This window comes from Balaenoptera ricei, chromosome 9, assembly GCF_028023285.1.
Source record: "Balaenoptera ricei isolate mBalRic1 chromosome 9, mBalRic1.hap2, whole genome shotgun sequence".
Classification (NCBI taxonomy): Eukaryota; Metazoa; Chordata; class Mammalia; order Artiodactyla; family Balaenopteridae; genus Balaenoptera; species Balaenoptera ricei.
In genome coordinates, this window is record NC_082647.1 from 15,445,284 (window position 1) to 15,472,134 (window position 26,851).

Sequence of the window (26,851 nt, forward strand, 5' to 3'; positions counted from 1 at the left end):
AATGAACTTTGTATTCCTATAATAAGGCTAACTTAGTTGCGATTATATTATCCAAAAATCACAATGCTCCTGGACTTGGTTTCCTAATGTATGTCTTAGAAATTTTAAGTTCATTTCATGGGTAAGACTGGTTTGTAATTTTCTATTTTGATTTCTCATAAAACAAGTTGGAGAAATTCATTCTTTACCGTTCTATGGACAAGACTGTATAGGAAAGGCATTATTTTAACCTTACCTATTTTGTAGATTCATCAGTGAAATCATTTGGGTCTGTAGTTTTCTTTGTGGGATTTACACTAAATTAAAGGACTGTTCTGATTCTCTATTTTATATTGTGCTAGTTTTGGTAAGTGTATTTTCTAAGAATTATCCCATTTCATGTAAAAATTTTCAAATCTATTGACAAAAATCCTTTTTATATTTTTAAGTGCCTGTAGAAAATGTGGTGATGCCCCCCTTTTCACTCCTGGCATTGGTTTTTTGAGTCTGTTTTCTTTTTAATCATTCATAAAGAGATTTGTTAATCTTTTGAAAGATCCAATTTTTGGCTTTGATTCTGCATTGTATTTATTGTATCCTTTTTGCTACTTACTTTGGGTTTAATTTGCTGCTTTTTCTAACTTGAGATAAATGTTTAGGACACTTACTTTTTATCCTTAATATCTAATATATGCATTAGCGATATATATTTTCCTCTAATCATGGCTTTAGCAGGATACGTCAAGGATAGTATTTTCACTATCGTTCAGATAAAAATATTTTCTAATATTCATTGGAATTTCTTCTTTGATGCTTTATTTAAATTTATTTTTAACTGCTTATTTTTGAAATAATTTCAAAGTTAGATTTGCAATAGCACAGAGATCTCACATATACCTTTACAAAGATTTTCAAATATTGCCTCAGCAAAGTCCTTTAACTCCTTAATAATTAGTATGCATTTCCTAAAAACAAGGACATTCTATTATGTAACCACAGTATAATTATTAAATACAGGAAAACTGACATTTAGATAATACTTTCATCTAATCTACAGACCATTCTCCAATTATGTGATTTGTCTCAACAATGTCCTCTATATCATTTCCTCTCTCTAGTCCAGGATACAGTCCAGGATCATACATCATTGCGTTTTGATATGAATTACATTTCTTCATTTTCAGATATATGGAGATTTTTCTCATTTATTATTGTTTTCTAGATTGACTGCATTGAGTTTACACAAGAATTTATATGATTTCGATCTTCTGAAATGTAAAACTGCCCTGGCATATGGTTAATTGATTTTTTCCTTTTTTATGTTTGGAAATAATGTGTATTATTGGGTGCAGTGTCCTTAATGTCCATGAGGTCATTTGCTCATTGTGTTTTTTGACTCTTACTGAAATATCCTTACTGAGTTTTAGTCTGCTTGTTTTGTCAATTACTGAGAGAAATATGTTAAATTTCCCACTATGTGGATTTGTCTCTATGTTCTAAGTTCTGCCTTTTTTCTTTATATGTTGTAAGGCTATGAGGAATATAAATTTAGAACTATTATATCTTTTAGATAAAAAGAGCCTTTTATTGTTATAAAGTTCCTCTCTTTATCTCAAATAATGTACTTTGATATACCAGCTTATCTTTGATTAGTGTTTGTATGGCATAGCTTTTCTCATCATTCTTTTTATATACTTAGGTTTTCGATGTTTCTTTTACAAAAAGCAAGTAGCAGATTCTCTATTTGCTTTCTTATCTAGCCTGGAATCTTTTAATTTGGAACATTTTATCCATTCACGTTTATTATAATTACAAATATATTTAGAAGTGTACCAACTTATCAAGTCTTATTAAATCCCATTTGTTCTTTGTTCCTATTCTCTTTTTTGGCCTGTGTTTAGACTAATTAATTGTTCATTTTTCTACTTCCTCCCTCTGTTATCTTGATAATCATATTGACTTTTACTATTCGTTTAGTGACTACTCTATGCATTAAAAAATGCAGATCTTAACTTATCATCTAAGAATTTGTAGTTTACTACCTTCTTCCTAAGCGATGCATGAACCTTAGAACATGAACTCCATATCCTCCTAACATGTCTGTGTGATATTTAACACACACATGACACACCAAGACATTACTGTTTAAGTCAACATTTATTTAGATTTACTCATACTTATCATTTTAGCCGTTCTTTCCATCATGCATCACCTACCATTTTTCTTCTGCCTAATGTGTGCTTTCGTGAGTGTTAACTGGGGATAACTTCTCCCAGTTTATTCTGTTTGAAAATGTCTTTCTTATGAACCTTCATTTCTGAAGAATATGTTCACTGGGTATAGAATTTTAGTTTTATAGTATTTTCTTTTTGCACTTCAAAAATATTGCTTTATTTTTTAATTATCCTGCTGGGGAGTTATGGGGCTTCTTGAATATGGGCTAGATGTCTTTCTTCAGTATTACAAAGTTCTAAGCCATTATATTCTGCCCTCAAATGTTGCTTCCTTCCCATTCTTCTCTCTCTTTCTTGGACCTCAATTACACCCTGTGTTACATCTTCTCGATCCCTCTTCCATTTTCCATCTTTCTGTTTATCATGCTTCATTTTGATGTTTTCTTAATTTTCTCCCAGTTCATTAATTCTCATTTCCTGGCATGTCAGATCTGCTCTTAAACCCTCTATTGAGTTAATTTCAGTTACTGTAATGTAAGTTCTAGACATTGTTCACATTGTCTTATCTCCTAGCATATTTGGTTATTTCTAGTTATGTGCCGAACCATTTTGTAAAACTCATTATTAAATAAATCTGAGGTCTAGGATGATGTTTTTTTCCTTCAGGGAGGATTTACATTTTATTCTACCAGGTACCTTGGGGCACAAGCAATAAGATTTCAATTTAATCCAACTTTGGGTACTGAGAAGATCTGATTCTGCACTTTAGTTCCAGTGAGGAACTGTAATATTTACTAGCTCGTTCATCTTTACCATAATAGTGTAGACTTTCAGAATCCCAACTCAAGGCAAGAAGAAGCCTTTAACCCCTGTGACCCTGAACTCCAATCCCTGTCTTTCAGCCCTGTGAGCATATTAAAAGCACCCCTCAACCTCTAGGCAAATGCTTCCAAGGGGAAAAAAGCCTGTACCATTCTCTGTCCCCACTCCAACCCAATCCTGGGCCAATAATTCTTTATTACCAAGCTCTAAAAATATCTTATCAATGATTTCTGTATTTTGTCCATGTTTTCTAGTTACCCTCACTGGCATGGCTGGTCCAAATTACCTAGTCTGCCATTATTGGGAGACCTTTTTCAACCAATTATATCTGTATCAATTCATCAGAATCTTACTGTTTAATTCAGTTGTTGCTAATTCAAATGCCTATGGAGGACAGGTTTAAAAGTAAGTTTTGGTAGGAACTATGATGAATTAGAAGAGCATACCCATCCTAAAGAGGACTAAAGTAAATTCCAGTCAAATACTGACATGAAAGTATTGAATATATGGAACATAGGGCTAAAACAGATTCAATTTTCTTAAAAAACAAAACAAAAAAACCCAGAAAACAGAAAACAAAACCAAAGCCAGAGATCTAAATGTTTTTTCAAATGTAAAATCTTATTTACAACGCTGGCAACTAATTTCACATAGTTTTAAAAATTGCGTCAGCCAGTGGTTCTCAGCTAGGGTGATTTTGCTGCCTAGGGCATTTGGCAACGTCTAGAGACATGTTTTGGTTGTCACAACTGGGAGAATGCTACTGGAATCTAGTAAATGGAGGTCAAAGGTGCAGTTAAACACCATACAATGTACCAGATAGCCCCCACAACAAAGGCAGCAGCACCAAAGTTGAAAAATCTTGAACTAGGCCAACATACTGATGGCCAAACAAAACATTATTTGCAGATGGCCATTTGGCTGGGGTGCCAGCAGTCGTCTAGTCCTCATAAAGCTGTATTATAAATCTATGTATGTAGGAAAGATGCAGGTACCTGTGCTCTTTATGCTCTAATAACTGGCAGTCCCGACATGTCAGTTTGTCACATGTTTCACAGTAAAGTTTCAGCTGCTCCTTCTTATGAAAAGGACAAAACACTGGTCGCTGACTGGTCACACCAACTGCCTCTGTAGAGACAATGGGAGGCAAAAAGAAGAAAATTAACATAATTGAGTAGTAAATAATTATTAGAGTGTTCATTTAAATTCAAGTCCATTGAGATATAAAGGAGCTACAGTTTCACTGACACCACCATTACCAGCAGGTTTTACAGATAATAAAATATTAAGTATTTTTTGCATTTCTGGAGGAAAAGATAAATGAGCTTTCCACTTTCCAGTGTAAAAATTAAAATTAATTCAGGAGAAAAAGGAAGTGGGTAGCTAAAAAGATGTTTTATGAAATTAAAAAATCTTAATAGCCCAGATAAGTGAATGGAACCAACTGGAATGTTTTGTATTCCAAATGTGGGAGCTTTTTTTTTTTAATGCAATGCAGAAAAATCTAATAAAAATGTATAAAAGAGGTGGTGGAAAAATTATTTCCCCACTTTTGCAAAATTCCTAACATAGGATACCCATTAACACGGAAATAATCATAAAGTTTACACTATTACACTGCAGTCATCCACATAACATCTTAATAGTTATCTAGAGTGGAGATAAAACTGGGCAATGCTTATGTTACAATGTTAAATAGAAAAATTAGAATACAAATAAATACAATGACTGATTAAACAATACCAAGGTAAGCTAAGAGGAATTAAAAATAAAATTAATGAACTAAAAAATATATTGAGGGTAATTAGATAAATTTAGGGATAAAAACAAAAAGGTAAACTACTATTTAGTCATATCAAAAAGAAGAGAAAAATATATAAAATTCTGAACAAAAAAGGGAAAACAACTAGAGAAAATTAGTAATGTATTAAAAGAATACTAAAAGCACAACACATCAAGACCAAATGGAATTAATTCCAGCAAAGCAAAGATGGTTCAATATTACTATTGTCATAGCTCCCTGCACCCTTCTCCTTGAGGTTCATATCATCTGGGCATCACAGTAGATGATGGGTGACCATACATCCTTAGTTGGCTTGGGACATCCTGGTTTGTACCTGCTCTTCAGGAATAATTATTTATAGAGCTTCTGATTTAGATAATTATGACATCATGTCATCCCTTTATAGACTTCCTTTATTTATGAAGAATTTCAATCCTGACTCATAGTCATCCTCCTAGCCCTTCATCTCATCATCATCCTGGATGATTCAGAAGTCCACAGAGAGTACCATATAAAGACAAGCCTCTCAGACTTTTTCATCTCTAGAGACCTGTACTTCATTTTAGCTAGTTATTCCATTTCATACACACCATGGTCCCACCCTAGATTTATTGTCCATTACTGTTCCATTTCTATAATCATAAATTCAAATAGCCCACTCTAATAACTTCTACTTTCTAACTTCTCAATTCTTAAACTACTCTCACTGTACCTCACTGAATATTTCTAGTCCCTAACCATTTCTTTCGCCCTATCAACTGACACTGTCAACTTCACTTTCTTTACACAGTTAAAATCTCCAAATTCTTCATGTCAACACATGCCTATATCCGCATCTCTTATCCTGTGGAACTTCTAGAATGTTGGTCCAGCTAAACCCCAACCCTAAATAGTTCAATTCTTCTCTATAACTATATCAGACTGCCGAGGACTGATAGAGGAAGTTTTTTTGTTTTTTTTGTTTTTTTTTTTAAATAAATTTATTTATTTATTTATTTATTTTTGGCTGTGTTGGGTCTTCATTTCTGTGCGAGGGCTTTCTCCAGTTGTGGCGAGCGGGGGCCACTCTTCATCGCGGTGCGCGGGCCTCTCACTATCGTGGCCTCTCTTGTTGCGGAGCACAGGCTCCAGACGCGCAGGCTCAGCAGCTGTGGCTCACGGGCCCAGCCGCTCCGCGGCATGTGGGATCTTCCCGGACCAGGGCACGAACCCGTGTCCCCTGCATTGGCAGGCGGACTCTCAACCACTGCGCCACCAGGGAAGCCCCGAGGAGGTTTTAAGGACTATACCAAATGTAACCTTGATGCTACCAAGCAATCCTATTTCCAAAGCTAGAGCTCTCTTTCAACTGGAGTTATTTCAAATATCCTCCATATTTCTAACCTTTCAGTCCTATTTCCTCTGCTCTCTTTTTCAATAGATGGCTGACTTCACAGAAAAACAGAAGTCTTTCTAGAACTAATCTATTAAATTTACCTGAGTATATACCTGGCCTTTCCTCTTTTGTGTCTCTTCTTCATCAGTGTTCTCAGAAATTATATCCCCCTTTTCCTGTGTCTCAAGACTCCTAGCCTCATCTCTTACTTCTCCTCTTCTTGCATCTTACTCTCCAGCTACACTCAACGTTCCCCCTCTGGAAATTTGTGCATGTGCTTCAGTTTTCCCCACCCTTCTCATTTATGCGATGAACTTCCATTCATCCTTGAAGTCCCAGATGTGGCCTTCAATGTAAATCCCCATATCTGAGTTTGGTACTCCTTTCATGTGCTCCTACAGAACTTATGAGGCTAAACTATGATTGCTAATTTGTTCATAGTCTTCATCATACTAATAACTCCTGGAGGGTAGGAAGTACCTATCTTATTCACTTTTTCATCTCTTCAATCTAGCAAAGTTCCTGGAATATAGAATAGGCATACAAACACTGGTTGACTCAATGAATAAAAAGCAGTGGATTAATTTTTAAACAGAAATATACTAATGAGCCATAAAAATCAACAAAATGCTGATAAATATTACAACATGGATAAAACCTGAAAACACTACTGTGGTAAGTGAAATAAGCCAGACATTGAGGGACAAATACCATATGATTCCACTTGTATGAAATATCTAGAATAAGCAAATTCATTGAGACAGATAGTAGATTAGAGGTTAGCAGGGAATGGTGAGGAGGGGGGAATGGGCAATTATTATTTATTGGGTACAGTTTCTTTTGGAAGTGTTAAAAAAGTTTTGGAAATGGTGGTGATGGTTGCCTAATACTTTGAATACAATTAGTGCCAATGATTCGTACACTTAAAAATGGTTAGAATGTCAGATTTTAAGTTACACATATTTTACTATACAAAAAATGTTATTAGTGAACTTTACATTATAAGCAACACAATAAAAACCCAGAAACCATAATTAAATACATAAAAAGCAAAGTTTCTTTGGTTATCTACATAACAAATATCATGAAACAGGTTTACTACAAGAATATCAGAGAGAAAAGAGTTGTAAAACTTTTTTTAAGCCCACCCCTTATCATCTTAAAAATAAGAGATAAGAGAGAATATAAGTGTAAAAATTTTTTTTTAATTAATTTTTATTGGAATATAGTTGCTTTACAATGTTGTGTTAGTTCTTACCGTATAGCAAAATGAGTCATGTATACATATATCCCCTCTTTTTTGGATTTCCTTCCCATTTAGGTCACTACAGTGCATTAAGTAGAGTTCCCTGTGCTATACAGTATGTTCTTGTTGGTTGCCTATTTTATACATAGTATCAATAGTGTATATAGAAAATAAGTTTTAAAGGCAACTTTTTCACATGTTGTACATTCATACCAAATTGAGGCATTTATAGGAGAAGGAGGGTTGTGAGTATGAATATAAAGCAGAATTCTGTATCTATTCATACTTACCAACATTTACAAGTATTCAAATTCAGCCATAATATAGACTTCCTTGTAGTAAAAGAGAAGAGTATATTTAATGCTTACGAGTGTATCAAAACAAGTTAGCATGGGAAAGAAAGAATGACTTGGGAGGGATAGAGAAAAAACGAAATTTAAAAATTAATTTATTACCTGGAGATACTTCCTCTTTCTGTCTCACAGTGTGGTCTTTTGTGAATTTCACCCTTTGATGAGCTCTGATGCATGTCTTGCAGAGCCATTCAACACACTCTACACAAAACCCATTAGCTTCTGCATTGTCCTCACAGCTTGTACATACCTAATAAAAGAAACGTCACATCAATTTTTGAGAATAAAGAAAAGGGGGTCACATGACTAATCATACATAAATGATATACCAACCATACTTGACTCTATCAGTTATCTTCTTAACAGTGTTCATAAATTTAAACTGACACTATGTTTTAAATTATAAACATATGAAATGGAAATATAAGGACATTGCCCTTAGTTCAATATATCAAATATTCTAGGCACTATGCTAACTGTTGAGGATATAACCATCAGGAAAAGCAAACACAATCCTTGCCCTTATGACACCCAGTCTCCTAGATGAAGTGTAGGTTCAAATCCCAGTTCCCCTACTTACTGGATGAGTAGTCTTGGACAGGTTACTTAGAATGCTCATCTTTAAAATAAGGGTAATAACATAAATTTTACTGAGTGGTTGTAAAGATAAATTTTACTGAGTGGTTATGAATTTTACTGAGTGGTTGTGAGGAAGTAAAACATTATTGAAACAATAATACTAATACATAACTACAAATTGAGAAGTGCCATAAAGGAAAAAGTATGAGAAGCTAGAAGAACATATGATGGGGGAAAGTGATCTGTTTTTAGTGGGGTTGAATGGTTGGGGAAAGTGAGAGGAGAGATTACCCAGGCAAGGCTTTCTCTAAAGAGATCATATTTGCACCAAGATAAGAGAGTTGAGTCATCAATTACTGATGAAAGCTTTCTAGGCAGAGAGAACAGCATGTACCAAAGCCTCCAGCAAGAACATGGCAGGTTCAAAGAAGTGACAGAAAGCCAGTAGGACTCAAGTGGAGAGATCAAGGGGAAGACTGGCAACAGAAGAAGCTGGTGGCAAGGCAGGGGCCAGATCAAGAAGTATCATGTGACAATTTTGGTCTTTGTCTCAAGAAGTCTCCTAAAAGCTTTTAAGTAAGTGACATGGCCAGATGTGCATTTTTAAAATCACTGTCCCTGCAATGTAGAGAAGAGATTAGAAAAAGGGCAAGTGCTTCTGCATAGAGATAGGTAGGAGCCCTTTGCAGTGGTAGAAGTGGAGATGAATGAAGGAGATTTGGGAAGTAAAACTGACTGGTTTGGAGGATGCACTGGATATGAAATGAAGAAGAGATAGCACCTTTTTTTCCAGCTTATATAACTGTGTAGATGGTGGCACTGTTCTCTGAGAACAGGTATTAAGGTTACACAACATATAAGCAGTCCTCATGATATCATTTGTGGTTGGGAAAAAAATTTTTCCCCTCAGTCAGTGGTTTACATTAGCCAAATTCCAAATACCTGGATAATATTTCCATAAACCAAAACCTGCCCTTTCTCAGTTCTTGTCTTCTACCTTTCTAACATCATTTGATGCCACTGACTCTTACTTCCTAGAAATCATTTGGGTTCCTTAACCCTTCCAGATTCTCTTATCTCCCAGATTGCCTCTCTGGACCCCACCACTACTCTTTCTCCTCTGATTCTGTAGATTTTTGTTAGGTCTAGGGATTGGTCTCATCTACTCCCTCGGCTTCAACTATCACCTCTATAAGGATGTCACCTAAAACTTAATCTCCACATTATGTGGCAAAAGGAGTATGGGATTTCTATACATAATGTTAAGGAAGGACCTCTAGTATAAAAAGTAAAAGTAAAAAAGCAAAGTGTTAAAGCATATCATACCACTGCTTAACTAGGAAAGATGAGGATGGGATGGGATGACTTATTTGCTTAAATCTTAAAAATAACATAAAATCACTTAGATTATAAAATAATATTAAAAGTGTAAGGATAAAACATAAAAGAAATTAAATGGTTAGCTATAAGGTAGAGAAAAAATAAGGTAGGGGGTAGGTGAGATGGAGATAGAAGTTTGAGTTCTCTGAATATACTCTGTTTCATAGATTTTATTTTGGAAGCAGTATATGAATGTTCTATATGTAGTTAAACAAATTTCAAATTAAAAAAAAACTAAAGCCCTAAACAAAACCCTAAACAAAAGCAAAATGAAACTAATGAACCTGCCTATCAAGTGGGTGGCTTAACCATACAGAGAAGAATTATTCATTTCAAGTAACTTTAAAACATGATGATTTGATTGAATATCTCCAGTACATACATATAGTAATTATTGTCTTCTTGTTTTCTGTTTTGACAGAGATAATGCTATAATTTCCACTTTCAGTACTAACTCTATTCTTCTATACTCTTACTCTGCAAGGCTCAATTATGCTTAATGAGCTGGTTCCACATTAGATTCTAGCAATAGGTGGTGCGGGAGGAAGACTGCAATGCCAGAGGTAAAAGGGACTTGATCGTCTTAGTTGGCTTCCTATTTGCTTGAGTTTTCTGTGAACATCTACAATGCTAGATTCAACTTCAAAATGTCAATATATACTTGTTATATTTTCCCTTTCTCTCTTTTTAAAATAGAAAGTATCTGTTAAATCATTCTCCTGAAAGTCCTAGAAAAATGACCAACTCAATGGTGATGAGCACCCCTAGTATCCATATTGTGCTCTCTAAATACCATTTCAGACTAAAAGGAACCAAGGCTCCTAGGAGAACCAACCACCTGCTGGTTCCAGGTGTAGAACAGAAAATGAACAATATCTTGTCAAAATAGAAAGCAAGGGAGATAACAGTGACACTGCGATTGTATCAGAAGGGCTCAGGAATCCTCACTGCCAAGATGGCACAAATTGAGCACCAATAAGAATAACTACAACACATTTTATGTTAAAAATCCATGAGTTCATAACAATAAACACACATACACACCACTCATTAGTCACCTCTGAAGAATGCTAAGAAAGTAAGTCACTACTCTAATAATTAGCAACTAAAGGGAAAGAATCAAGCAGTTAACTACCTTTCCTGTATAACCTAAGAATAGAAGAAGGAAGCTTTTTTCTTTCTATTCCAGTTGAGAAATAAAGGGGAATGATAGAAAGAAAATGTCACCATTTTTCAAAGTCCTAATGAAATATGGAATCTTGGCAGTGCTCATTAACGCCATTAACATCAGGAAAAAGACAACCAAACATCATAAGCTTCCTGCTTGAAATACACACAGACATATGGATGAAAGTATTCTTATGAAACAGCCTCTACATTTTTATCACCAGTTTACACAAAATACAGGAGACAGGGAAGCATGTTAAATGACTTAAGGAGAGGTCAGCAAAATTCAGAATAAGGCTAACTCTACTGGACTAACAACCCAGTTTATCCAGCAAATATGTTAAAAGGAAGGAAAAAGAAAACCAAGCAAGGTGAAGGGGGCATCTGAAATTAATTAAAAGATATGTTTGAGACAAACCAACCGAATGCATGGTAAGTTCTCCAGCATTTCAGGCTGCCTCATTAAGAGGAGGCAAAAGATTCAAGACTTAATACACTTACCTGATTAGACTTTTCTACTGTACTGCTGGGAACCTCAGTAGTGTCCTTCACAAAAAAATTATCTATGATGTGTCTCTCGGCACATTCTTGGCTGCAAACTGGACATCGAATGACTCCCACTGGGAAAGACAAAATTGTGTTCTAAGTTGTTTTTTGTTAAATTCAAGTATAATTGACATAACATTAAAATTAGTTTAAGGTGTACAACATAATGATTTGATATTTGTATATATCGCAAAATGATCACCACAAAAATTCAGTTAACATCTGTCACCATGCACAATTACAATTTTTTTTTTCTGGTGGTGAGAACTTTTAAGATCCACTCCTCTAGCTACTTTCAAATATACAATACAGTATTCCTAACTATAATCACCATGCTGTACATTACATCCCCATGACTTACTCATTTTATAACTGGAAATTTCTACCTTTTGACCCTTTTCACCCATTTCACCCATCCCCTACTCCCACTTCAGGCAACCACCAATTCTGTTCTTTACATCCATGAGCTCACATTCTAAGTTTTAATACAAACATACTGAGTCCTAACCCAACACCTCTCATCCAAACTGTGAATGGATTCTGTGAATGTCCACTCTCTTCAAATTCATACCTATTACTTAACACAAAGCAATTCAATTTATGTATATATAGGGATTTTATATGTGTGTGTGCACCCACACGTGTGTGTATACATGTGGTGTGTATGTGTATATGTCCCACACTAGTATATTAAATGATGAATAAATGCTCATAATTTTAAATGAGATATCCTTCCAAATAAATATCCTTTTGACTATTCTTTTTATTGTTTAGCAACTTCTCTCACAGTGTTTTTCAAACAGAGATGTGCAAAATCATATGGAGACTTTAAAAGAAGGAGAGTTCTGGTTCTCTCTGGACCTATGGAATCAGGATTTCTGAAAGTGGAACACAGACATACCCATTTTGTTTATGTTTGTTTTGTTCCGAATCTCGATTCAGAAACACAATCTGCTTCCTTTAACAAGTGCAAATAGTGTTCCTTTTGGGTGGGGGGGGGCGTGAATCTTTCATAGTGCTTGGTAAAACAATAAATAATAATTGTGAATGAATTAAAATCTAAATTTTTAATTAAATTAAAAAATGTAATATAAACTTGATGCAGTAATTTGTACCAAGGAGACTGCAGTAAGGTTCCCAGATACATTTTTTTTTTCAAAATGAAATGCATAAGAATGAACACAAAGTAATCCAAAGGTCAATTTCATTTGTATATACAAGCAATAAACAAAAATTTTAATTAAAAAAACTATTTTACAATAGCAACAAAAAAAAGTACTTAGTAGTAAATTTTTTTAAATGTATAAGGCCATTGTGTAGAAAAATGTTAAGCTATATTTAGGATCATTAAAAAAAAAAATCTAAGTAATGAAAACACCATGCTCTTGATGGTAAAGATGCCAGTTCTCCCCAGACACGTCTATACATTCAATGCAGTTTTTAATAATAATACCAACAGGGATTGCAACAGAGTTTTGACAAGCTGGGGGAACATGTCTATCAAATAACACAGTAAACATATAAAGCTATGGTAATTAAGATGGTGTGATATTTATGAAAGGATAAACAAAAATGGAACAGAATATACATACCAGAAACACAAGACAGATGTGGCACTAGAAATTGGTGGAAAAGGGGTGCTATAGTTCGCTACAGTGGGAGAAGGATGAAATCAGATCTCTCCTTAATTCAAAAAATAATTCCCCAAGGGGGGAAAGCAGGGGTGGGGGTGCTGGTGGGATGAACTGGGAGATTGGGATGGACATACATACACTAATATGTATAAAATAGATGACTAGAAAGAACCTGTTGTATAAAAAAATAAAATAAAATAAAATTCAAAAAAAATTCTTTTGGATAGGATAGATTAGAACTTTAAAACTTTCAAGAGGAAATACAGGAGAGTATCTGTGTAACCTTAGAGCTGGAATAAATTTCTCAATCAAGAAACAAAGAGCAAGAGCATAAGAGAAAGATGAATAAGTTCATTAAAGAACTACAGTTAGACAAAAGATTACCATGAAGAAAGTGAGAAGATAAGCCCCCGATTGGGGGAAGATATACCTGACACATAGCACTGACAAGAAATTAGTAATTAAAACCTGTAAAAATGTGACAATGCATTTCACAGAATAGAAAGATTGAGTAAACATGTTTTTCCTTATTCCCGATAAGTAGAGCTAAAGACTCTAGACATTCTACATAAAACTGAGAAAAGTAGACAGGAGGCAGACTGTCTAGAGACCTCAGGACCCAAGGAATGACAATGGTGAGTTCCTGGGTTTTCTTTTAGCCTCATATATGCCAAAGTAGGTGCTCATGAAGCTACCATCTCAGGAATATCAACAGGTGTCAACAAAAAAAAGTCCACAAAAGCCTGCTCCCTCTATCCAGAGGACAGGAACAGGGCAGCCTGGCAAGAAGGAAAACTACTACAGCAAAACACCACAGAAAAAAATGTGCTTCCTCTCCCACCAGCAGAGACCCAATGGGAAGCCTAGACTTCTACCCTGGCCAAGCAGAAACCAGGTGCCCCAACCATCTCCTGCTGGCTGTGTCAGAGAAGCCTTGGGGGGAGTTAGGGCTTTGGTCCTCACTGGGTGGTAATGAGGCCCCCAGTAGTGTCAGTGGAGACTATGTGAGGAGCCTGAGCTTGTACCTCCAGGACAGTAATGAGGTACCCCTCCACCTCCATGCTGAAGGGTAGTGGAAAGTCTGGACTTTTATCACTATTTACCAGTAACCTCCCTCGCCCCTATATCCCCACTCCCTAGATGTGTCAATGAAGAACACATGGGAAGCAGTAAGTAGGCACCCATACCCCTACTAGCCAGGGAGGTATCAACAGAGGCCTGGTGGGAGCATCAACTTCCACACCATTGACCAGTAAGGAGGAGGGCCTCCCTCTCAGGATATCAAAGGATGCAGCAAGGGAAACTTAGACTTCAACCTTTACCTCACAGGAGGCAGGAAATAATAAATATAAGAGCAGAAGTGAATGAAATTGAAAACTGAAAAGTCAATTCAACAAAAAGCTCATTATTCAAAAAGGTCAATAAAATTAACAAACCTCCAGCAAGACTGACAAAGACAAAGGAGAAGACACAACTTACCAAACATAAAGAATAAAAGTGGGGATATCACTATAGACCATGCAGACAGCCAAAGAATGACAGAGAAGTATTAACACTACTCACACAAAATGACAATATAAGTAAAATGGACCAATTCCTCAAAAGGCACAAACAAATATGAAATAATTTGAACAGCCTTTTAACTACATGGAAATCAGCTCTAAACAAAATGAAATACTAACAAACATGTATATTACTGGCATGCTGAAAACTACAAAATTAAGAAATCAAAAAAGATCTAAATATATGGAGAGACAACGTTCATGTATAGAGATAATTAATGTAGTAAAGAGGTCAATTCTCCTTAATGTGATCTACCAGTTTAACAGAATTCCTAATACAAACCCAACAATATTTTTTTTGTAGATGTAGACAATATTGTTTTAATATTTATATTAAAAGGCAAATCAAGGACTTCCCTGTTGGCGCAGTGGTTAAGAATCTGCCTGCCAATGCAGGGGACACGGGCTCGATCCTTGATCCGGGAAGATCCCACATGCCGCGGAGGAACTAAGCCTATGTGCCACAACTACTGAGCCCACAGGTCACAACTACTGAAGCCTGTGCACTCTAGGCCCTCATGCCGCAACTACTGAGCCCGCGTGCCTAGAGCACGTGCTCCGCAACAAGAGGAGCCACTGTAATGAGAAGCCCGCACACCACAACGACGAGTAGCACCTGCTCGCTGTAACTAGAGAAAGCCCACGCGCAGCAACGAAGATCCAACGCAGCCATAAATAAATAAATAAATAAATAAATAAATAAATAAATAAATAAATGGCAAATGCATTATAATAGCTGAATCGATAATGGAAAGAAGAATAAAGTGGAGGAATCACTCTATCCAACTTCAAGGCTTATATAGCAACAGTAATCAGGAATGCCTGTTATTGACCAAAGAATAGACACACAGATGAATGAAATAGAATAGAGACCTGAAACAGACCTATACAAGTAGGGCCAACTGATTTTTGACAGAGGTGCAAAAGCATCTTTATACTGATTAAGTCCAAAATGCTGATGAGAGATATACTGTGTTCATGGATTGGAAGACTCATCACAGTAAAGATGTCAATTCTCCCCAAATTGATCTATAGGCTAGTGTATTCCTATCAAAATCCTAGCTAGATCTCTTTGTAAATATAGACAAGGTTATTCCAAGATTTATGTGGAAAAGGAAAGGAACTAGCATAGCTAAAGCAAGTCTGGAAAAAGAAAAATATCGTGAGAAGACTCACTATCCAATTTTAAGACTTACATATAGTGAGTTAGACAGGGTAGTATTGGCAGTATACATGCACAGATGAATGGAACAGAATACAGCACCCAGAAATACACCCGCACAAGTAAGCGCAACTGATTTTGGACAAAAAGTATGAGAACAATTCATTGGAAGAAGGAAAGACTTTTCAACAAATTGTTGAAACAACAGGGTATTCATAGGCAAAAATTGGACTTCAACCTAACCTTCACATTTTATATAAAAATTAGCTCAAAGTGGATCAGATTTAAATATAAAACATAAAACTATAAAATCTTTGGAAGAAAACAGGAAAAAATCTTAAGGACGTAGGACTTGCTGAAGGTCTTAGATATATCAAAGACAATCCATAAAAGAAAAATACGGATGAATTTGATTTCATCAAAATTTAAGACTTTTGCTCTGCAAAAGACCTATAAAGAAGATGAAAACACAAGCTACACCCTGGGAGAAAATATTTGCAAACCACAGATCTGACGAAGGATTCATATCTACAATATATAAAGAACTCTCAAAACTGAAAAAAAACAGAAACCCAATTAGAAAATGGGCAAAAGACATGAAGAGACACTTCATCAATAAGGATATGCACATGGCAAATAAGCACATAAGATGTTCCACATCACTAGCCATCAGGTAAATAAATGCAAATTAAGATCATGATGGGATACCAGCACAAAGCTATTAAAACAGCTAAAATAAAAAGTAGTGACAATGCCAAATGTTGACAAAAAATGTGGAGATATTAGATCTCTTATATATTCCCACTGGGAATGTAAAATAATAGAGCCACTGTGGAAAACAGTTTGGCAGTTTCTCAAAAAAACTAAACATAACATTTATCGTATGAATCAGCAATCTCATTCCTGGGCAGAAATAAATTTAGGTTCACACAAAAATCTGAACACAAATATCGGAATTCAGTGTTATTCATATTAGCCCCAAACTTGAAACAACCTAAATCTCCGTAAATAAGTTAATGGTTAAATAAACTGTGGTACATCCATACCATGGGATAACAGTCACCAATCAAAGGGAACTAATTATTGATATATGCAACAAACTGGATGGATCTTAAGGGCATTAGTGTGAGTTTTTTAAAAAGCCAATTTCCAAAGGTCTTATGAATGATCCACTTACATAACATTCTCAAAATGACAAGATTACAGAGATGGGAAACAGACTACTACTTTCCCTGAAATTAGGGACAATGGGGTGTGGGGAGAGAGGGTAGGTTTGACTATAAAGGGGTAACAAGAGGGAGAGCTTCGGTGATGGAATAGTTCTGCGTCTTGATTGTGACGTTATATGAATCTACACATGTGATAAATTTGCATTAGAACTATACTCACTATTGTAACAATGTTAATTTCCTGGTTTTGATATTGCACTGTAATTATATAAGAAGTAATCAATGGAAAAAACTGGGTACAAAGGATCTCTCTGTAACTTCCCATGAATCTATTATTATTTCAAAATAAAAAGTTAAAAAAAAAACTAAAAAGAACATTTATTTAGTGCTCTCCTTATATGTACTGCTTTATCCTCATACAGATGAGGAAATGGAGATCAGAGAATCTGATTAACGTGACCAAGGTCACACAATAGTGGAGCTGTGATTTGAACCCATGGCTGACTGACCCCAGAGTGCAGTGTACTACCACACTTTACAAAAATGTCTTAGAAAGCCATGGGTTCACAGATTGCATCATTTTGACAGATAGGATATTAGTCCACGAATTAAGGATCCCATTTGTTGTAAAATGGATGGCTAGTGGGGAGCTGCTGCATAGCACAGGGAGATCAGCTGGATGCTTTGTGAAGCCTAGAGGGGTGGGATAGGGAGGGTGGGAGGGAGGCTCAAGAGGGAGGGGATATGGGGATATATGTATACATACAGCTGATTCACTTTGTTGTACAGCAGAAACTAACACAACATTGTAAAGCAATTATACTCTAATAAAGACATTTAAAACAAAAAGAAAGAATCCCATTTATGTATGGTGGTGAGTTTGACCTAAATGAATTTAAACTCAAATAAATGTTAGTTCAACAATACTTTGTTACCCATAAAATGTTAGTGGGAAAATGTAATTTCTGTTCCAGTCTGAGCACATTTAAAGTTCCTCTATACAGACTGGTGGAGATCAGCATCTGGAATATATCCTTCTAGAAATTAGAGTGATTAAAATCTGATTAACTAAAGAAAAATAATTCTGTGAGAAGTGTGTAGATATTTTCTTCAATCATTCATCACTGTGTACTTAATGGCCATGGTTGTTTCTTTCTGTTATTTAGTGGGTTGAAAATATTTTAAATGGTGCATAGCCTCCTTTAAGTCTGCTTTCAAATGTTACCTTTGATGATACCTGCACCCCCATCCACCTTCCTGCACAACAGATTCCCCTAATCCTGCTCTAATTCTTTTCTCTCTGGCAGTTATCCTTCAGTTTCATGTATTTATATTTATTGTTTATTGTCTGGCTATCCCAAGTAAAATGTAAATTGTCTGGTTAGTTCACAGATATTCCAAAGCACCTAAACATGTACCTGGCACATAGCAGTACTCAATAAATACTTGGTGAATGAGTGAATGAACTCCCTTAGTGATGCACACACCTTGTGATCCACAGTTTCACCATGGAGAAACTCTTCAGCATCAGGAAACATGCTCAACAATGTTCATAGCACCATTTTTCAGAAAAGTCCACAACTAGAAACAATCCAAATGTCCATCAACAGAACAAAAATACTGTGGTATATTCAAATAATAGAACACTATACAGCAATGAAATCAATGCATGTAAGTTACAGATGGCCGAATCCTCAAAAATATGTTAAGTGAAGAAAGTCCCAGAAGAATATGTATTATACTCTATCAAAGTTCAAAAATAATATATAAGAAAGCATATATAGCTGATAAACTATAAAGAAAAACAAGGGAATGATTAACACAAAATTCTGGATAGTGGCTAGGCTATGCCTAGGATGGAGGAAAGAATAAGCAGCTCCCCTCCAATACTAATTTCAAGCCCATCTATCTTTCCTGAACCAAACCATTTCCAAGGCCTAAGAGCACATGGCGATAAATAGGTTGCAAGCCAATGAAAGCTCATGCCCAGTCTAGGGTTAAAACAGAGCCTGAGGACCAGTAAGCAGCTACTCAGCTCTAGTGCATTAAGTATTATCTCCATTTTACAGATCAGGAAACTGAGCACCATGACTTGCCTGTGGTCATTCAACTACTAACTGGCAACTCTGGAATTTGAATTCTGCGTACACATCTTACATACATTCTACATGGAAACTATTTAAATAAAAAGGGTATAGCATGGACTTTAAAGCTATATAGACCTATATTGTTCCTCTTTATTGACTGTTCTATATCCCCTAAACAATCTTTCTGAGCCTCTATTTCCTCTTCTGTAAAGTAACAGTACATGATAATCATGATAATGGTTACCATATTGAGAACTTATTGTGCTCCGGTTATAGTGCTAAATATTCCATGCTCAACAGAACAAATTTGAGGCAGAACTGTTATAAGGATTATATTAATAAATGTATAAAAAGGGCCTAATGATGTTGGGTTGGTACCTGGTAAACCTGTACATCATACTGTGCCCCCAATTAAAATCAGATAAGGACCAGCACAACCTCACCTACCTCATTCCCTCAAATCATCTACTAAGACTTACACAAATGAACTCTGAGTCATAGAGGTACCTCAGCCTAACAAGGAACAATGAGGCCAAATGTTGGTAAATCTCAAATCTGCATCTTTACCCATACTTCATTCCCAAGCTCAAGATGTACCTTGTCAGTAGAAGAAAAAATAAGGCACTGCATATTATGCAGTAAATACCTGAATGCCTATATGAAGAAAGTGATTCTTTGACACACTATCCTGGAAAGGGTGGGGATACTGCAGAAACATAATAAAATTCCCATTTTTGAAAAGGGAAAATTTGAAATCTGAAAGGCAAGCAGGGAGTCAACTTTAATTCAAGAGAAATAGTAAAGCAAACAGACTAGTACAAATGCTACAAATTGCTTCTCTTTGCCGTTGCCAGAATATGTGCTGGGAACAAGCTAAACAAGGAAATCAACTATTTATTAATCAAGTTGAAAGAACTAACAATTCAGTATTATATTTATCTGTATTTTAAAGGAAAAGGACTGTTGAAGTTATATGTAAGTTTCTGTGCTTGCCAAATGAAATCATGAAAGATGTTTAGATAATTATAAGGTCATAAGAACATGACTGATGTAAGAGATTAATGATAGATCATAAATTACACATTCATAAAAGTAGCTGGACTTAAACTTACTAGGATCTGGTTTTATTCTTTTTATTCTACAAATTAAATATTTACAGTTTTGGGGTTTTGAGATGTAAATATGATTTACTATCTCCTTTGTGAAGTTTTAGTGTCTAAACCTAAGCATAATGCAGGGCTTATGCTTTGACATTAAGTACTAGGAATGGCTGGCAACTCTTTGACTGCCCATCTCCATAAAAGAGATGTATGTGGCTTCAAAGCCTCTTATTACACACTGTGGATCACAGACATAAGAGAGTTGAAGGACAGGACCATGAGATGGAGCACCACCAGTCAGGCAACTATATTTCAACATCCATGGGAGAAAAAGGAGAGGATCTATATAATGCAAAATAGTGCTCTGTCCATGGTCCTGTCAATACCATTGATGGCTTGCTACTTAAGCATATGGGTGTGAATATAACAAAAGACCCAATTAGATGCTACCTACAAGAAACCCAATTTAAATACACACACAGGTTTAAAAAAATGAAAGGATGGAAATAGATACACATTCAAATAATAAGCATATGAAACCCCGAGGACTTTATAATAATATCAGACAGAGCAGACTACAGAACTAGATCTATTACCAGATATAAAGTGAGGACAGTGTATAATGATAAAGAGCTTGATTCCTCACCAAGACATATAATCCTAAATGCTCAAGTACCTAATTAACATGTCAGAACACATCATGTAAAAACTGATACAGCTCTAAAGAGAAACAGACAAATCCACATGATAGTTGGAGATTTTAACTCTCCTCTCAGTAATCAATAGAGCAGTAGACAGAAAATCAGTCAAGACATAAAAGACTTGAACAAAAGAATCAAATAACTTGATCCAATTGATGTTTAAAGAACACCTAATCTTAGCAGAATACATATTCTTAAAGTGTGAATGGAATATTCACCAAGATATAACATACGCTGGGCAATAAACCAAGTATGGGTTAAAAGAACTAAAAACACACAAAATATGTTCCATGAGTACAATGAAATAAACTTAGAAATCAGTAACAGAGAGAACTGGAAAACCCCCGAATATTTGGAAACTGAACAAATTACTTCCAACCAACCTATGTGTTAATGAAGAAAGGTCTAAAAACCAATGGTCTAAGCATTCTCCTCCAGAAGCCAGAAGAGCAAATTAATCCACCAAAAAAAGTAGAAGGAAGGAAATTATAGGGAGCAGAATACAATGAAGAAGAAAGAAAATGGCAATAAAGAAAAAAAAAAATCAATGAAACCAAAGCCAGTTCTTGGGGGTGGGGGAAAAATTAATAAACCTCTAGCTAGACTGATCAAGGAAAAAGAAAAAAAATGACCAAAATCAAAAGTAAAAGAGGCCATTTCTACAGATTCCATGGAGCTTAAAGAAGTATGGGAATATTGTCAACTTGACTAAATGTGTTGATTCTTTAAAAGAAACAATTATCATAATTTCTCAAGAAGAAACAGAAAACCTGAATATATCAATTAAAACAATTGAATTCGTACTTAAAACCTGTCCCATAAAGAAAAGTCTAGACCTAAAAGGGACCACTGGATCCCATCAAACATTTAAAGATAATACTAACTCTAAACAATTCTTTTAGAAAATAGAGGAGGGACACTTCCCATCTCATTTTATAAGGCCAATATTACCCTGATATTAAAATCAAGGAAAGAAAAGTACAGACCAATATCTCATTAATGAAATATCAGAAAATCAAATTCAGAATACATAAAATTGATAATACATCATTTAAGTAGGGTTTATTACAGAAGTGAAGGGTTGGTTGAGCATTCAAATCAATTAAAGTAATTCACTATATTAACAAAATAAAGGAAAAAAGCCATATGATCACCTTTGAAAATTTCAACACTCATGCAAGATTTTAAAAAAAACCTCTCAGCAACCTAGAAATAGAATGAAACTTCCTCAACCTGATAAAGACCATGTATGAAAATCCTACACCTAACATATTTAATGATGAAATGCTTTCTGGTGTGATTTGGAAGAAGGCAAGGGTATCCACTCTCACAACTTCTATTCCAAGCTGTTTTAGTTTCTTTAGATAAAGAAATAATATTTTCAGTTTTAAAAGTTTACTTTTTTATTTTGGAATATAATTATTTTTGAATATGTAAAATATTTACATGGTTCAAAAGTCAAAAACTATATTAGAAAGTATACCAGATTTCACTCCCATCCCTATCCCTCTTATCCATTTCATTCCATCTACCCCACTTCCTATAGGTAACCATTTTTATTAAACCATGTTTGTGGTTTATCCTTCTAAGTAACTTTATTTTTCTGTCCACAAAAGTTTTTTGCAAAAATACTTTTTTTCAAACACAAAAACTAGCAAACTACTATATACATAGTATATAGCATCTTCTATGAAGTATTCTTACCTAACCAGGTTTAACATGAATTTAATCAACTAAACTACTAGTTGAGAGGAATGACTTTAAAAGTCTATGAGGGAACACCACACAAATCAAGAATGCAAAATATTTTATAATCTAACTGATTGGTTCTCTCCACCAAGTACAAATTACAGAAATGAAGATAGAAGATGGAACTATTCTAGGAACTATTCTAGATTAAGACAGACTTAAGAAACATGATATCCAAATATCATGCTGTATAGCTAATCCTTGACTGGATTCTGGTTTGAACAAAACAGCTTAAAGGACATTTTTGGGGGGTAAATGTGAAGATGGACTTGTACTAGAACACTAGGAAATAATAGCTATTTTAGTTGTCCATGCTAATAATGATATTGGGATTATCAAGGTTACTTTCCTTATTTTTTGGAGATGCAAGTTAAACTATTTAAGGATGAAATGCCAAATCTGGGATTTACTTTAAAGTAGCAAAAATGGCAGCAAAGGATGTCATTAAAAAAAGGCAGCTTGGGGGGTTGGTTTCTCTACGAAAACAACCATTAAGCTGGAAAAAACTATCAGAATCAACTATTCCAGAACTTTGAAACTGGTTCAGACGTTTACAGCAATCAGGGAAGAGCTTAATGAAGGAAGGGGCTGCTGTACTTCAGTAAGAGGGCTGCTTGCTTGAACCAGCTACCATGCCCAATTCCTTAATTCTGCTGCAAAGTGGGGACAGCAGCCCACATCCCTGAAGTGGCTGGCTAGTGCCAGGTGGACAGGATCTTGTACTCAAAAATTAGGGGATTACGTGATTTAGTTAGCATGGGGGTTCCCTGAGGGTCAGCTGAGATGCTTGGCTTTATTCAGCTCCCCTGGGCTGCAGCTGCTTCTCTGGCAGCACATATCAGAACATTTAAAGAGGTATACACACTTTTAAATCTACACATTTGGGGCTTCCCTGGTGGCGTAGTGGTTAAGAATCTGCCTGCCAATGCAGGGGACATGGGTTTGAGCCCTGGTCCGGGAAGATCCCACATGCCGGGAACAACTAAGCCCATGTGCCACAACTACTGAGCCCCCATGCCACAACTACTGAAGCCTGCGCACCTAGAGCCTGTGCTCTGCAACAAGAGAAGGCACCGCAATGAGAAACCAGCGCACCGCAACAAAGAGTAGCCCCCACTTACCACAACTAGAGAAAGCCTGCATGCAGCAATGAAGACCCAATGCAGCCAAAGATAAATAAATAAATAAATCTACACATTTAAAGAAACCTCTAAGAGGTCGTAGGCTGAGATAACAGGTCAGTAACACACATAAGAAGGAAGGCTTTACAAAAGTAGTTTTGAAGAAAAATGAACAGAACTTGAGGGACCTGTGAGATACCGTCAAACATACCAACATACAAATCATGGCAGTCCCAGAAGAAGAGAGAGAGAAAAGGGCAGGAAAAAAAATATTTGAAGAAATAATGACTAAAAACTTCCTAAATTTGATGAAAGACATGAATATACACGTCTAAGAAACTCAACAAACTCCGAGCAAGATAAACTCAAAAAGATCTTGTTTATTATGGTAACTCTAGAACTCTAATTTTCCCACTCCTCAGGGATTGCTGAGCTTTGCTCATTGATTGCCGGAGCAGTCCATTTGTCACTTTTCCAAACTATTTTGTAAAGTGTGTATGAATTCCTAGTGAGTGTGGTCATTGAAGTTTCTGTTCCATACTATCTGGTAGCCAGCCAGTAACCTGACAAAGATGTCCTTAAATGTCTGGATCCAAAAGGGGAGAGAGTTACCATCTCTAAATCTCAGCAAATGCCAAGAGTCCAGCCCTCTAGCCCTAAAGGATCTGTGAGACTGACCAAAACATACAACCCCCAATTTTTGGAGCCCTCTTATCAAAGAGCAGCAGCCTCTCCCTTCATCAAGCACTCCCCTGGTTCTTTCAAGTGTTTGATCAAGGTCCAGAGTCTGAAATAGTTCATTCTGGTAATTTTTTTCCAGTATTTCTTTTTTTTAAAATTGTTTCAGTGGAGGGACTGACACCTAGAGAAGTGCGCATAACTCTAAAGAAAATTTCATACAAGTAATATAAAAAAGGAAAATCATAGGCCACCTCTCATAAACGTAGAAGCAAAAATCATAACATATTAGCTAACCAAGTTCTGCAATGCATAAAGGGATAATATAACATCACTAAGTAGCCTTCTGCCTGGGAATGCAAGTTATTCTATTATTAGAAAATTAAATCTTAGAATTCACCACATAATAGATTAAAGAAAAAAATTATCCTCACTAGATGAAGTGTTTGATTAAAAAAAAAATTTATTCACAATTAAGGAAAAAAACAAAAACCGAAAACCTTTTGTGGATATTAGGAATAACTGAGGTGGTGTAAGGCCTATATGTTGTGCTGTCTCGATTCTGGCAGAATTGGGATAGCCTAACTGCAAGTATCCCTCCCCATTCTACTACCACAGATAAGATCCCCTAACAAACAATTACTCCTTTATCAAGGGGACCAGACAGTTTCTGCTTACCCTTAAATAGTGGGTTTCAGTTCCTTGCCAGCTTACAGAATTATTCAAACAAGCCAATCACATCCTCCTGTGGGAACCAGGGGGCACCCTACTTTCATAATAGTGCATACAAAGCCTGCCTCCCACAGCACCTGGTTGTTCACTCTGTCCCTGTGTGGCCTTGCATGGCAGGCAGTGGCCTACTCCCTAGGTTGTGAGTATATGTGACTAACACACTACTGCCCATCTCATCTGTCTAGGGTTAGGGCCATTCTTACGATGGGAGTCCTTCCCTCACCAATACAATAAACAGTAGCCTATTAAAACAATATACTATATGTTTAATAAGTTAAAATAACACCTATAATCCTATAAAAGATATCTATAAAATCTCTATAGCAAACCTTATATTTAAAAGTTTTCTCTGTGAGATCAGGAATAAGACAACGGTACCACTGGTACCACTTTAATTCAACAGTGTACTGGAGATTTTAGACAGCACAGTTAAGCAAGAAAAAGAAAAGGTTTAAGGATTGGAAATGATGAGATAAAAAGTGTTGTTATTCACAGATGTTATGACTATATACGTAGAAAAGCCAAACAAAGTTATAGAGAAATTATTAGATTTAGTAAGATTCAACAAAGTTACTGAAAAGAAATACATATTTAAAACACATTTGTATTTATATTTACCAGGAACAAAAAGGTAAAAATGAAGTTAAAATAGGACACCATTTACAACAGCATCAAAAACTATCAAATACCTAGGAAAAATCCTAAGAATATGTGTGCAAAATCCCTACAGGAACAATTATAAGTGTTTAATGAGCCACTAAAAAAAATATAATAAGAGATATAGCACAGCTGTGGAGTAGAAAACTCAACATTACAAACATATAAATTATCCCCAAACTGAAACAATTTTCCACAATCAATAACCTATCAAGTTTTTTGTCGAACTTGAAACTGGATTGTAAAATTCTTATGATAATTCAAACAGCTAAAAATATTCAAAAGATGTTTCTGAAGAATAACAACAAATGGTGGGAGGGGAGGTTTACACAAGGACCTGTTTTACCTGCTATCAAAACCTATTGTAAAGGGGCTTCCCTGGTGGCGCAGTGGTTAAGAATCTGCCTGCCAATGCAGGGGACATGGGTTCGAGCCCTGGTCCGGGAAGATCCCACATGCCGTGGAGCAACTAAGCCTGTGCGCCACAACTACTGAGCCTGTGCTCTAGAGCCCGCGAGCCACAACTACTGGAGCCTGCGCGCTTAAGAGCCCGTGCTCTGCAACGAGAGAAGCCACTGCAATGAGAAGCCCGCACACCACAATGAAGAGTAGCCCCCACTCGCCGCAACTAGAGAAAGCCCGCACACAACAACAAAGACCCAATGCAGCCAAAAAAACAAACAAACAAAAAACACACAGGTTTTTAAAAACCTATTGTAAAGACAGTGATTCAGAAAGTGTGGCAATGGTTGGGGGAGTGACAAGTAGACAAAAAGATCAGAATTGGCTGAGAAACAAGTACTGAGAAACAGACTCATGCATATATAAATACCTAATAACTGATAGGGATGGCAGTGCATTAGGGAAAGGATGGTATTTTCAGCAATGGTGCTGGGGCAGTTGGTAAAAAAATGAAACTAGACTCCAACCGCTTGTCATATGTACAAATCAACTGCAGTTGAACCAGAAACCTAAATGTGAAGGGCAAAACTATAGAACTTTTAAAAGAAAACAGGAAAATAATTTCGTTACTTTGGGGTATGGAAAGATTCTTAAAACAACAACCACAAAGGAGGATTCATTAAGTTTGGTTGG

General features: G+C 35.9%; 1 protein-coding gene across 2 annotated transcripts in view; it reads right to left on the minus strand.

Moving 5' to 3' along the window:
- The window catches only part of TRIM24 (tripartite motif containing 24), a 93,894-nt gene that overhangs the window by 44,658 nt on the left and 22,385 nt on the right, over window positions 1-26,851 (minus strand). For both annotated transcript variants that reach the window (XM_059933285.1, XM_059933284.1), the window contains exons 2-4: window positions 11,360-11,478; window positions 7,835-7,982; window positions 3,971-4,103 (exon numbers count right to left, since the gene is read on the minus strand). In XM_059933285.1, coding sequence (XP_059789268.1) covers window positions 3,971-4,103; window positions 7,835-7,982; window positions 11,360-11,478 — 400 coding nt within the window. The remainder of the gene's footprint in view (window positions 1-3,970; window positions 4,104-7,834; window positions 7,983-11,359; window positions 11,479-26,851) is intronic.